Source organism: Aplysia californica, unplaced genomic scaffold, assembly GCF_000002075.1.
Source record: "Aplysia californica isolate F4 #8 unplaced genomic scaffold, AplCal3.0 scaffold00074, whole genome shotgun sequence".
Lineage (NCBI taxonomy): Eukaryota > Metazoa > Mollusca > Gastropoda > Aplysiida > Aplysiidae > Aplysia > Aplysia californica.
The window spans coordinates 215,571-229,122 of record NW_004797344.1 but is presented as its reverse complement, the minus strand read 5'-3'; the positions used below and the strand labels follow the sequence as shown (position 1 = coordinate 229,122).

Below are 13,552 nucleotides of genomic sequence, written 5' to 3'. Positions count from 1 at the left end.
ATGTGTGTGTATATATATATATGTGTGTATATATATATTGAGTATACTCGCACACACAAACTGATTTAGGCGATTGTGGAATGATGCTGACGAATATGTGTTTCATTGTACTTGTACAAGTAAATGGAGAAAATATTAACATCAGGAATGCAGATGACACAGTTGTAATAGCAGGTTCCGAAAAGGAACTTCAGTTGCTTCTAGATACTGTTGTAACAGAAAGTGAACGTTAAGGATTATTGTTGAATGAATGTAAAGAAAACAGAATGCATCGTAATATCCAAAAAAGCAGCAAACCCTAGTTGTAATCTCATTAGCAAAGGTGAAAAGATCAAACAAGTCCAACAGGTTAAATATCCAGGATATAATATGATAACATCTGACGCCAAATGTTCCACAGAAATAAAAAGAACTACAATGGCTAAGGCTAGTTTCAATAAAAATGAAACCAATCCTGAATAATAGAAACATCTGGCACTGGATGATGATGATGACTTGAGCTGTTGTTCGAAGAGTTTCAAGGGTCTACACCACTTCTCTCTGTTCTATCGGAGATGGGTGTAAAGTTAGAGGTCCTGCACCTGTACCGGACTGACTGGGATGTTAGACATGTCCAACACAGGAATATTTTCAAAAATTACAGTGGAATCCTGTTATAACGAGAGGGAGGGGACCGGTGCGAACTGTACGTTAAAGCAGGATTCTCGTTATTAGGGATTCAGTAATAAATTCAAGGGAAATAGTAAAGTAGGCCTAATCTATGAGTTTGGTGTTCTGTTTATTTCTTTTTGTATTTCCCCAGATGATGATTTTGTTCAACATGATCTCTAGGTTTTACTTGATCAAAAATCGAATCAGATTTCTTTCTCTAGCATTAGCAATGTTGACAAATCGGATTTGGCGATCAGAAAGAAGGGGCTCTGGCTCTAGGCTAACTCGCTCGCTATGTTGTTCCCCACCCCACCACACCCCGTGGTGCGTTGCGTCTGCTTGCGCACGTCACACATTCACTCCATCTATCACAACATTGTGACCTCTCCATCCCGCACCAGAGAAGTGAGAGGTTCGGTATAATCTAGACTGGGCTCTCCTATCACGCGATGCGTTCTGCTTGTCTGCGCATGCCACACCCTCCCTACTCATTCGCTCCGTCCTTCATTGTTGGTTGGCGTGGGCTCTCTCGTTCTTTGTTTCGCTGGATCACCAAAAAAACTTTCTCAACTGGCGAGGTTTTATATGTTTAATTGGTCTGTGTGCTGTGCACAGCAGCAGCAATGTTCCGCTATAACCGACTCGCGTGACTGTCTGATTGCGCAATAGCAGTATTTTCTTTACAAAGATAAAGAAGGGGAAAACGGGGTTTTAGAATAGCGTCTGTATAACAGACTTCTCGTTGTTTCAGGACTCGTTATAAGTGGACTCCACTGTACAAAATAACCTCATCCTCAGTTTGGATACAGGAGAAAAAAATTATCATTGTTTTTAATGCTTTCGCTACAACATGTGGCAGTGGCATTAGATGCGGGTCTTCTAAAGGTAAAGTACAGCTCCCGCTCTCACACTAATTAACTTACTCGTAGTTACCGTTCTCATTATCCGGGTCACCGTAAAGATTACAGTGGGGTTGGCTATGTTAGGTTGTCATTTTGGCAGATTTCCTGCCGTAGGTCAGAATTCTGGCAATTTTTAAAGTCGTATGAGGGGCTCTCGTGGCCTAGAGGTTAAGGTATTCGCCTCTCATTCAAAGGATCCGGGTTCGAATCCGGGTAGCGACAGAAACTTTTTCTTCTCTAAAATTGTCTCCTTTCACCTCCTTCCTGCTCTCTAGCAATGTTCTGTCGTCTGCTTTCGTCTCCACTTTCTGACCCCACCCCCCCTCACCTCCTTTGCCCCTCCTCTGGGCTCCTGACGTTTTCTGCACCCTTTCTACTGCTACTCCTTGGCTCCTTCTTACTGCTGTCTTTCAGCCACACCATGATCTTCCGGCAGGAAAGATCTACACCTAAACTTCTCGGACAAAGGCAAAAAATCTCGGAGGTTCCGTGTGCAAGTTGAGCACATTAAAGATCCCGTGATGGTCTAAAATCGATAAGAGTAGGCTTCGGCCACCACCCGGGCAAAATTCAAAATTTCCTGCCAACTGAAAATGTATAATGTGTCCCGCGCGCTCATATGACCTTTCGGAGTTGCGAGCGCCGTAAAACATATACCAAAAAAAAGTCGTGTTACTGAAAAAAATGGTAAAATGGTATAGGTTTAACGCCCCTGTCAACACTACATGTATTAGGTTATTTAAGGGGCGGAACCTCCTAGTTTAACGTCCGTCTCCGATAGGACCGAGCCAAGTGAGAAGTTCGTGTAAAGTGTCTTTCCCAAGGACACAACGTCGGACCGAGCTCAGGCTCGAACCCCCGAACTCGCAATCTCACGATTACGAGTCCGGTACCCTAACCACTAGGTTACCCGTGTGACTGAGACGGGAAGAAAGTCTCTAGGCAGTTTGGCTGTTTTTGGGGCAGTTTCTTTACATGTACTTATGTTGTATTCTACCTGTAATAAGGAACTACCTGAAAGTCTATCAGTGTTCGTGACGTCCGCTGATGATCTATAAAAGTTAACTCTTACATCAAGTAAAACACAAAAATATCGTCCACAGTCGAGATAGGCAGTTTAATGCAAGTTTTGGCTGAAATCCTGAAAATGATCTGACAACCCGTTTGCTATATCATTCAGGTGTTCCTCGTGATTTTTCCACCACAATACGCCTTTGAAGTGGTTGAACACAGACATGTTCTCAGTGAGTAAAGTCACAGTCTGACACATTGTAGGCTGTGGCTTCAGGAACAATGGTGGGGTTTCCTCCCAAACTGAACCGGTTGTATCTTTCTGTCGTTGCCTCTCCGCCAAATTGCAAGAGAAACTGATTGGAATCAAACATCTGTAACTTGACTTTTACTGTTCCGGGAAACTGGTTCAGAATTTCTCTGTTAGGAAAAAGAAAGAATAGGAAAAAAAACTAAGGAATGAATGACTGAAAGAACGAATGAATGAATGAATAAATGACATCATCAGAATAACGCGACTCCAAAGAACACAGAGAGACAAGGAATAAAAAGGATGGGAGGGGGGGGGCGAAGGGGAAAGGTTCGGGGGAGGGGGGTGCTCTGTCTAGGCCTACGCTTCGACATATAGCTGCGAGGGTGGGCAAATGTTTGTGTCAAGCGTGCGGTGTCTAATCACGTGAGACAGTGCGGCTTCAGCCCCCGAGACCACATTAGAAGCGAGAGAGCGAGGCTGCGCGAGAACGAGACAATGTATAACAGATATTTATGTTTAAATGTCCATACTATGAGCGGTCCCCGCGTGAGTCCCGCTAGTTTTGAGCAATATTATACTTCGCTACCTTTTTTTTTGCTTACCGCTCGGCATGGCTCATTTTGAGAAAGCGACACCACCGTGCCCCAACATACCAGTGTTTGAAGATTTCATCCCCCGGCTGTCTAGAGGTTTCCATGTGCTCCACGTGAGTCTCGAAAATTACTCACCACAGTCTCTTGAGTCGTGTTTCTGACCCATGGGCCAGTCAGCACACCAGTTTTCACCTCAACTGTTTCCCGCTAGCTTGCCGCTTATTTCAATCTTGAGAAAAGCTGCTCATAGTATGGCCACCCCCAAGTTTATAGCTCATCACTAGCCTCACGCTAGCTTCAGCTCCCGCTTGTAATGTGGCCTCACCCCAATAGAACCATCAGTTGCTTTGTCTCGGCCTTGAGCCATGCAACACCCCAGTGATATTCAGTCGGTGGAAACTTAAGCGCCAAGGCTTAAGGAACAAACCAAAGCAATTTTTTTTCTTCCTGACAGAAGTCGGGACGCCTGATTAGATGGAGATATAGTAAATATTGATAGACACACAGACCAATCAGATCACTTTTTGAGTTATTATGCCGCTGAAGTTTCGTTTGAGTGTTCTTGGAGCTTCGTTTTTATTATCGGAATTCACTACAGTGCAACTCAAATTCAACGAAAATTTGGATTTAACGAAAAGTGATGGGTTCCCCGTTTATTTATTCATTAAAATCGGTTTTAAAAAATAAATAACTCGGATTCAACGAATACATAAATGAGCAAGTTGGAGTGGGAAGAGCCCCCGTTGATGTGACTCGCTCATTTTCCTCCCGTCTGTAGAGAAGCAGAGATGCAAACGCGTCACAGTCAGTTTTTCCCCGGCCACTGATCAATAATACAATGACAAGCTAGTCTTGACATAGATCTATGTAATGAATTGTGCACTAGTCTGTGGAATCAAACGTTGCAGTATGCTAGGCTTTACACAGTAACACAACTTGTTCGGCAAACAATACATCATAGATGCAAGATGACATATGCGTGCTTTTGAACAAATCGGCCTTTTTACAGTGTGGCTTGGTAGAGTTGTAATTTGTTTTAATTTTCCAGAATATCTGCGGTATGGAAAAAAAAAAGAAATCAAAATCAAAATGCCTCTCATTTGAAACCAAGCTACTTTTGATTGAGGAAGTCGAATGCATTATGCGCTGCTTGCGCGGTGCCTGTAATTATCTACACAAAAACCTCATGTTTGCTGTTACAAACACTCGGATTAAACGAAACTGAAAGTTAGGCCTGATGACTTCGTTGGATCCGAGTTCCATTACGTTATGTTTTGCCTCTTAAAAAAATTTTAGAACTGTTTTGTTTTTATATAAGTCAAAGAAGTAACATATTGGTGAAGAAAACCAGGTGGGGCTGAAGCTGCAAGCCCCACCCCACAAGACGCCACTGGGCGTTTGCACTAACTCCCTACCACAGACATGTGGGTCGTTTTGAATGCCAGCTGCGTTCTTCTGCTTTTTGTAGGTGTATAATTGGCTAGACTAGACCCGCCACAATCGACAGGGAGCCACAAAACAGAGCTGAACACAAGACTTCGTAAGTTCGGAGAGGAGATGCTACCCCAACACTGGCTGGTTGTGGTGTGTGAGGGGTACTCTACAGGGTTGAAAAGTTTGTTTTATGTTTTAATAAGAGTTTTACGGCACTTGCAACACTATCATGTCGTATACATGCCGAAGATTGAAGGTATTTAAGAGAGTAACAAGCACAAAAAAAAGGAGGACGATAGATGTTTGACAGGAAATAAAGAAGGGGTAAACCACACCAGAGCCCCTGCCAACCACCCAAGTTGAAGAGTTTACACTGAGACGGAGAGGTCACTCGCGCTACCGTTATCTGGCGGCTCGGGGTTGTTGTTTTTACAACCATCCCACAACTGAAAGAACTGTATTTGCACACATGACTGCTCCCAATTCAAAACTGAATTCTCTGAGTTGAAGAGAACTCGTCATTATCTTTCGCCTGCATTCCACTGAATTCCTACCTAAACAGGATCCGTAAGGATTCCCCACCCAGCCTGCCCGCTGTGTGACTGCCAGGATGATACAGAATCACACCACCTCTTTACCTGCCCTGCACTTAGCGTCCTGCATAGTACCTATTGCAGGCGTTCACGAACAGGCCAAAATAATAGTTTCCCATTCCCTTACATGTTGATTGTTAGGTAATGTTTTGTTCATCCAACCAAACAACCCCCCCCCCCCTCCCAACCGCTCCAAATATTTTAAAAAAAAATTTTTAAACCACCACCACCATTGCACCACCGCCGCCGCCACCACCACCACCACCACCACCAAAAACAACAACAACTACAACAACAACAATAACAGCAGCAGCAGCAACAACAACAACAGCAACCTCAACAAAACTATGCAAGCGATCCATTCAACTCTCGCAGTTACTCTCCATACTTTGCACAACGACGCTCACCTAAATAGCAAAGCAGCAACGTCATCAGATTCAGCGTTCAATCCATCAAGAATAATTTCGTCTTTCTTTAAGAAAGCTGCCACATAGCCCACAATCTTGTTGTTCTGCGACTTGTTTCTGGCCACCAGTAGTCTAGAACAGACGGCTAAAGTGGACACAAACAAACTGTTATCGTAACCTCTCAGGCGATGGTCAAACTGAATTAGATCCTCCAGACTGGATTCATCTAAAGGTGCGATAGAAATGTCGTCTGCCACACCCTTGATCGTCTTCACCTTGTTGTCTAGAAGCTGAACATCGGTAACTATGTGACTTATTATGTGGCCTTGCTGGGGATCCGACAGTTTGAAGCCAAGATTGCTGGGGAAAGAATGTTTTATAAAGATGTAAAATTGTGGAAAATGTATTTTTTTATAATAAATGATAATGATTGCATTTACATAGCGTATGTCCACGCTCTACAGCCTGCTCTCTGCACTCTACAACTAGTATTATCCCAAAAGACTCTAAAACACTCTGAAATATTCTCGGCTTTCCGAGAACTATACAGTGCAAGCAGCGGATTACACGCGCTCAAACACAAACAAACAGACAAGATTTTTTCGATGTCTATATCCCGGCACCGATTCCAACCAGGGTAAATTGAAGAAAATTCGTGTAAAAGTGCCTTTCCCAAGGACAAAACATCGGGGCGCTGTCGGGATTCGACACACACCCTTAGGGTTGCGAGTCAGAGAGCCTTACGACAAGGCATATGGAACACAATTGAGTAATACATGCCGAAGATTGAAGGTATTTAAGAGAGTAACAAGCACAAAAAAAAGGAGGACGATAGATGTTTGACAGGAAATAAAGAAGGGGTAAACCACACCAGAGCCCCTGCCAACCACCCACGTTGAAGAGTTTACACTGAGACGGAGAGGTCACTCGCGCTACCGTTATCTGGCGGCTCGGGGTTGTTGTTTTTACAACCATCCCACAACTGAAAGAACTGTATTTGCACACATGACTGCTCCCAATTCAAAACTGAATTCTCTGAGTTGAAGAGAACTCGTCATTATCTTTCGCCTGCATTCCACTGAATTCCTACCTAAACAGGATCCGTAAGGATTCCCCACCCAGCCTGCCCGCTGTGTGACTGCCAGGATGATACAGAATCACACCACCTCTTTACCTGCCCTGCACTTAGCGTCCTGCATAGTACCTATTGCAGGCGTTCACGAACAGGCCAAAATAATAGTTTCCCATTCCCTTACATGTTGATTGTTAGGTAATGTTTTGTTCATCCAACCAAACAACCCCCCCCCCCCTCCCAACCGCTCCAAATATTTTAAAAAAAAATTTTTAAACCACCACCACCATTGCACCACCGCCGCCGCCACCACCACCACCACCACCACCAAAAACAACAACAACTACAACAACAACAATAACAGCAGCAGCAGCAACAACAACAACAGCAACCTCAACAAAACTATGCAAGCGATCCATTCAACTCTCGCAGTTACTCTCCATACTTTGCACAACGACGCTCACCTAAATAGCAAAGCAGCAACGTCATCAGATTCAGCGTTCAATCCATCAAGAATAATTTCGTCTTTCTTTAAGAAAGCTGCCACATAGCCCACAATCTTGTTGTTCTGCGACTTGTTTCTGGCCACCAGTAGTCTAGAACAGACGGCTAAAGTGGACACAAACAAACTGTTATCGTAACCTCTCAGGCGATGGTCAAACTGAATTAGATCCTCCAGACTGGATTCATCTAAAGGTGCGATAGAAATGTCGTCTGCCACACCCTTGATCGTCTTCACCTTGTTGTCTAGAAGCTGAACATCGGTAACTATGTGACTTATTATGTGGCCTTGCTGGGGTTCCGACAGTTTGAAGCCAAGATTGCTGGGGAAAGAATGTTTTATAAAGATGTAAAATTGTGGAAAATGTATTTTTAAATAATAAATGATAATGATTGCATTTACATAGCGTATGTCCACGCTCTACAGCCTGCTCTCTGCACTCTACAACTAGTATTATCCCAAAAGACTCTAAAACACTCTGAAATATTCTCGGCTTTCCGAGAACTATACAGTGCAAGCAGCGGATTACACGCGCTCAAACACAAACAAACAGACAAGATTTTTTCGATGTCTATATCCCGGCACCGATTCCAACCAGGGTAAATTGAAGAAAATTCGTGTAAAAGTGCCTTTCCCAAGGACAAAACATCGGGGCGCTGTCGGGATTCGACACACACCCTTAGGGTTGCGAGTCAGAGAGCCTTACGACAAGGCATATGGAACACAATTGAGTAATACATGCCGAAGATCAGAGGTGTTACGAAATGGAAATACACAAATAAAAGAAGGAGGGGAGATCAGGACAACAGATGTTTGATGGTAAAAGGAGCAAACCACACCAGAGCATCCACCAACCACTCACTTTCCTATTCTACTAGGGTTTCGATTCTCATACAAACACATAATATAATTAAAAAGGCTTAAGGCACAAAATAGCAACTACAGTCCACGCCGGCTTTAAGCACGGTCATCGGGAGAAAGTGAAAGCTGAAGCGTGCTTGATGCCGAAGCGTGCTTGAGTGCGAAGTAGATATAATCCAGTCCAGAGATTATCATGTAAAAAATTTCCTGTGCTATTTCCCTTTGTAAGTAGGCCTATAGTGGTCCTGCAAAAGTGTGCACTGTTATTTTTACCGGCCATGGTAGTTTTCATTTGTTTGTTTGTTCGTTTTGTTTTGTGGTCGAATTGGAAAATGAAAACTTAATTTAGATGGCCAGTTATGCTACAGCACACGAGGCCCACACACTGCCTGAACGTACCACTACCCGCTGTACCACACTCATACCACTGCCTTAACCCCCACCCCCCCACCCCCCACCCCCAAAAAAACCCCAACAAAAAACCATGGCCTTTGATCCCACCTCGAGCGTGATACCGAATCAGAATTATCGGATAGTGAGGGACAATAAGGTGAAATCGCAGCCTGCCTCCTTTTCTCATCTCCCCGACTCTCTTTGTATTTGGGGGGGGGGGGGGGGGTTGAGTGTAGCTTTGCCCTTGGCGAGATCCTAAGTCCACGTGCGCGGCTGTGAGCATCTACCGCCTTCCTCTCCGCACATGTGTGTGTGTCCATCACTTGCCCTGTTTTTATTTCTCTTAACACACTCACTGCTGAGGTGTAGTCTGTTCGAACTTCGATGGGTCAACATGAAAGTATTGACTGTCTTGTAAATGAAGCATGCCTGAAGCCGAAGTTACCGTGCTTAAAGGCGTGTAATTCATATATATCAAAAATTCAGTAAGAGCTGTTTAGCGTGCCTGAGCCCGAAACGTACTTTATGCCGGCGTGGACTGCACCAAATCAGCGAAGAATGTGGTCCGCCCTCTCAAATTTTTCGTCTTATCGGAGGACTTCCTAAGTATAAGTAAATTTAACCTTTACCCACCCCCCCCCCCCCCCCCGAACCCTTTTCCATTTTTAAAATAAGTCTAAAGCGTCATTTCCGCATGACTTCACTTCACTGCAACCCAAAGTGGCCCCAGGAAGACAGAATAATACCAACAAAAACACCACCAACAATAATAATATTAATAATAATAATAATAATAATAATAATAATAATAATAATAATAATAATAATAATACATTTGCGCACTAGGTCAAGTAAGGTCCGACGCTTCGGGGGGGGGGGGCTGAATTTTACCTTATTTTTAAACCAAACCTAAGAGTAACCCTAGATTCCTTACAGGTAGAACTTGTTAACTGCTGGAAGAGAAACCAGATGAACGATCTTGCGGGGAACCATTTCCAGGATGTCTTCAACTATTCTGCGTCCAAGACCTCTCTTCTGCATGGTTTCTTTGACAATCACGTTACCCAAAATGTATTCATCGGCGAAGGTCGGAGTACAGCTGAGTGTTGCTTGTAAAAACGTGGGAGATGAACGGGAAAGTGGGGGCGGGGGAGGGAAGGATTGATCAGTCTTCACACAAAGAGTAGAGTTGTTTTTTTTAAACCATTAATCTTTAAAATTGGCATCAATAGAATATAGCCTACCATCCCTGTTCAAGTTTAGGTACTTCTATTTGACGTATCGTTCCTGGCGAAGCCCACTGGGGCGAGACGTTGAACATACTTCATATTGTCATTAACATTAAAATAGGCTACTCAAATCTCCATCAATTAATAAAAATTATTCATTCACTTTTTTTAAAAATCGCACTTACAACAACAGCAACAATGATGATGATGATGATGATGATGATGATGATGATGATGATGATGATGATGATGATGATGATGATGATGATGATGGTACTTCTATGTTGTTTTACCAGCTACTTCTCCATCTTGAGTCACAGCGACATAGAAATTGTTTGGCTTTTTCTCGCAGAGCATCTTAAACTTCTCTTTGGTCAGGTTCCATCCCAGTCTGGCTATCATATCGAAGGTCTCTTCAACTTCATCCTGCTTGATGTTCCGAATTACGAACTCGCTTCCTCCGTTGTTGGCCATTTCTCCTCAGGAACACGCAACTAAAAATGTTTTAAAAAACACCAAAAAGTGCATGAAATAGAAATAAACATGATGCAATTGCGGTGCGGTCACTGAAATCCAAAGCCTACGATTTTTTTAAACTTTAAAAGGAGAGAGAGAGAGGGGGGAGGAGACAGACAGACAGCAGACAGACAGACAGACAGACAGACAGACAGACAGACAGACAGACAGACAGACAGATGCTAGCCAGGTAACTTCCTAGAGATTGTGCCCAGAATCATATTCTGTCAGGAAAGAATTTTGTAGCAGGAACACAACTATTCAATTCCTCAGTTTTTGGACCATTTGTTATTGTAAGGACTAAAATAGAGGCTGCTATTAGTATTAGTATAAAGATACTTCTACAGCGACCAGGGGCGAAGACTGACTTGTTTGACAGGGTAATCAAAGTCAGATGGGACCAGTATAGAGCCTGGAGATGGAGATATCACACAAGAATCTTACTCGAGGCGGCAACACTGCGTTGCGATTGAAAAATGAAAACAAATCCTGACTTCAAGTTACATATGCATGTTCAACCGCTAAAAGAAGCGGTTAAGTATCTCATAAATATTATTCCAACAATCATTAAATCTGTCTTTAGATGTGAATACGCAAACACAAAGCAAAGAAGCAGAGATGTCAGTTCTACAAAATGTAATACCAGCGAGACTAAACTCTTAGGTAGAACATGACAATTATCAATTTTATTTTTTTTCACATTTGGCTGTTTTTTGTCTTGCGTTTCGCGGCCAGGAGCCGGTGTCATAATCGAGGTCACGATCTGATTGAAGCACCCAAATTTTATTTTTATAGCATGTCCTACATTTTAGACTACACGTACTTTATATGGTCGCTTTTAAGGACATAAGCAGGCTAACCTAGATTTCGGAGGTTTCTAGAAATCTTGAGCTACACCAAAAGCGGGCATTGCCCTACCTAAAGGAAAAGTTTGGTTTCATTGGTGTGTGTATATGTTTGTTTGACTATAGAGAAAACTCTCCTTGTCTTTTAAAGAAACTGAACAAGGTGCAAAAACTTAACCTTCGATTTTCTCAAAACAACATTTTTCGGGATAGCCCCCTTATACTTAAAAGCGACCATATTATTCACGTGAAAGGAAAAGCGTAAAGACCCAAAATACTAAATTTCATACCTAAACGAAAAGTGGTATTTTTTTGGTTAGGGGAGGGTGGAGGGCGGGGGCAATATAGATTAGTTTTAGTTTTGCTGAACTAAGCTAATTTGTTGAGAAAGAGCATGGTTATACATGGTTATAACTGATTGTATCCTCAAGCTTTGGAACACAGGCATAATAAGCACACTTTAGTGACTATAGACCTAATAATAGTCGAACACTTAGTAAAGACAATCGGTTTCTTTCACAATTAATACGTATCAAGTACTTACAGTACAATTGTAATCAAAACGTTCCGCAAGGGACAAGAGCTCCGACCTACTTCCTCCTGTGCGTGCACGTCGTTGGGAAAGCTTTATCGTAGCCTACGACTTGTCGTAACGTTCAACAACTCACTTGTTCAACTTCATGCAAAGACCGAGAAAATCTGACCCAAGTAATGAAAGCCCCGGTTTCACGTTGTTGCATAATTCTCTTGCCGTACCTTGGTACGAGTTTCAAGAAGACGAGGACAGGCAGATGAGAGAGAGAGAGAGAGAGAGAGGGGGGGGGAGGAGGAGGAGAAGGGGAAGGAGGAGGAAGAGGCAAGGACTCCACAACGCGGTCAGAAAAGCTTCAGCTTTAATCGAACGACTTGCTTTGTGGTGGGCCAAGAATCGAGAGAGAGGGGGGAGGGAGGGGGGGAGAAAGAGAGAGAGATGGGGGGGGGGGGGGCGAGGACTCTACAATGTGGTCAGAGAAGCTTTATCGAACGCCTTTTTGTGGTGGGCCAAGAATCGACCCCAGAACCGATCCCCGCGGTTATTGCTTCTGAGGAGAAGAACCGATTTCTTTTCAACGGTTACCGGTCATTTTATTATTATTTTTTTTTTTACAGAATGTATTTGTGAGAAAAAATGCTGGTACCTTGCAATGTTCTGAAATCGAGGTTATCCTGAATCTTGAAACTATGTCTTCTACTTAAAAGAAGACTAAAAAGACTAACCAGGGATATCTTATATATACAATCATTGTCAAAGATTATTACATAGATCTTGTATACAGGGGCGAAGGCTGACTTGTTTGACAGGGTAATCAAAGTCAGATGGGACCAGTATAGAGCCTGGAGATGGAGATATCACACAAGAATCTTACTCGAGGTGGCAACACTGCGTTGCGATTGAAAAATGAAAACAAATCCTGACTTCATGTTGTATGCATGTTCAACCGCTAAAATAATCGGGAAAGTACCTCATAAATATTTTTTTCCAACAAACATTAAATCTTTAGATGTGAATACACAAACACAAAACAAAGAAGCAGAGATGTCAGTTCTACAAAATGTAATACCAGCGAGACTAAACTCTTTTGTAGAACACGACAATTATTAATTTTTTTTTTCACATTTGGCTGTTTTTGTCTTGCGTTTCGCGGCCAGGAGCCGGAGTCATAATCGAGGTCACGATCTGATTATAGGACGGTAAAAAGTAGAGGGAAAAAAAAAACAAGCACTTGCAGCAATGAAGGTATTATTAGGAGTTAGTTCCCATCACATCTGTGAGGTAGACTCGACCAGTGTAATAGTTCGCTTATATAATAAGTGCTTGTGACTGCGTATAACTGTTGCCCGAAAGGGGTGAACAAGGTATATGTGGCAATGAAACAGTTTTGACTGTTGCACACTTGTTCCCTTCAACTTAACTCTTTTGGTAGACTCTTCCAGCCTCACTGTAGGCTTACTTAATCAAAGCTTCCAATCTTCAGGATCCATCCCAGAGTCTGTCTGCTTATACTCTCCATCATAATCTGGTGTGAGATCCGTCGGACTGGTCCGCACAGGTGGCAGTGTTTCCCTTCTCTTTGGATCCCCTTCTCCTTCAATCTTCCTTGGGTGTGGTAACTACTATCTTCCCTATTGTTCCTCAAATTTTCCCTTACAGCGGTTAGGATGGTTGGTGGGTCCAGTGTCAAATTCCCTCCCACTTTTGCTTCTCCAGCCAGCTCGTCTGCTCTCTCGTTGCCGGTTACCCCTGCGTAGC

General features: G+C 43.1%; 1 protein-coding gene across 4 annotated transcripts; it reads right to left on the bottom strand.

Annotated features, from left to right (window-relative positions):
• Positions 1-2,651: 2,651 nt before the first annotated feature.
• LOC101849829 lies at positions 2,652-11,980 on the bottom strand. 4 transcript variants are annotated; one of them, XM_005094015.3, is made up of 5 exons: positions 11,798-11,980; positions 10,195-10,395; positions 9,607-9,781; positions 5,845-6,204; positions 2,652-2,984 (listed from the first exon to the last, which is right to left on the bottom strand). In XM_005094015.3, exons 2-5 carry the CDS (start codon positions 10,373-10,375, stop codon positions 2,795-2,797), a joined length of 906 nt encoding a protein of 301 aa, XP_005094072.1. In that variant the 5' UTR covers positions 10,376-10,395; positions 11,798-11,980; the 3' UTR covers positions 2,652-2,794. The 4 variants fall into 4 exon arrangements, with proteins under 4 accessions (XP_005094072.1, XP_005094074.1, XP_005094071.1 ...); XM_005094017.3 differs by lacking the exon at positions 5,845-6,204 and adding an exon at positions 7,381-7,740 and having other exon boundaries at positions 11,807-11,980; XM_005094014.3 differs by having other exon boundaries at positions 11,807-11,980.
• Between the last annotated feature and the right edge of the window lie 1,572 nt (positions 11,981-13,552).

Excerpts from the sequence above, each read along its gene's own strand:
- LOC101849829 (XM_005094015.3), bottom strand. The coding sequence starts at position 10,375 with ATGGCCAACAACGGAGGAAGCGAGTTCGTAATTCGGAACATCAAGCAG. Across the intron at positions 9,782-10,194 it reads TCAAGATGGAGAAGTAGCTG|CAACACTCAGCTGTACTCCG; the intron begins GTAAAACAACAT and ends CGTTTTTACAAG. Across the intron at positions 2,985-5,844 it reads GTTGCTGCTTTGCTATTTAG|AGAAATTCTGAACCAGTTTC; the intron begins GTGAGCGTCGTT and ends TTTTCCTAACAG.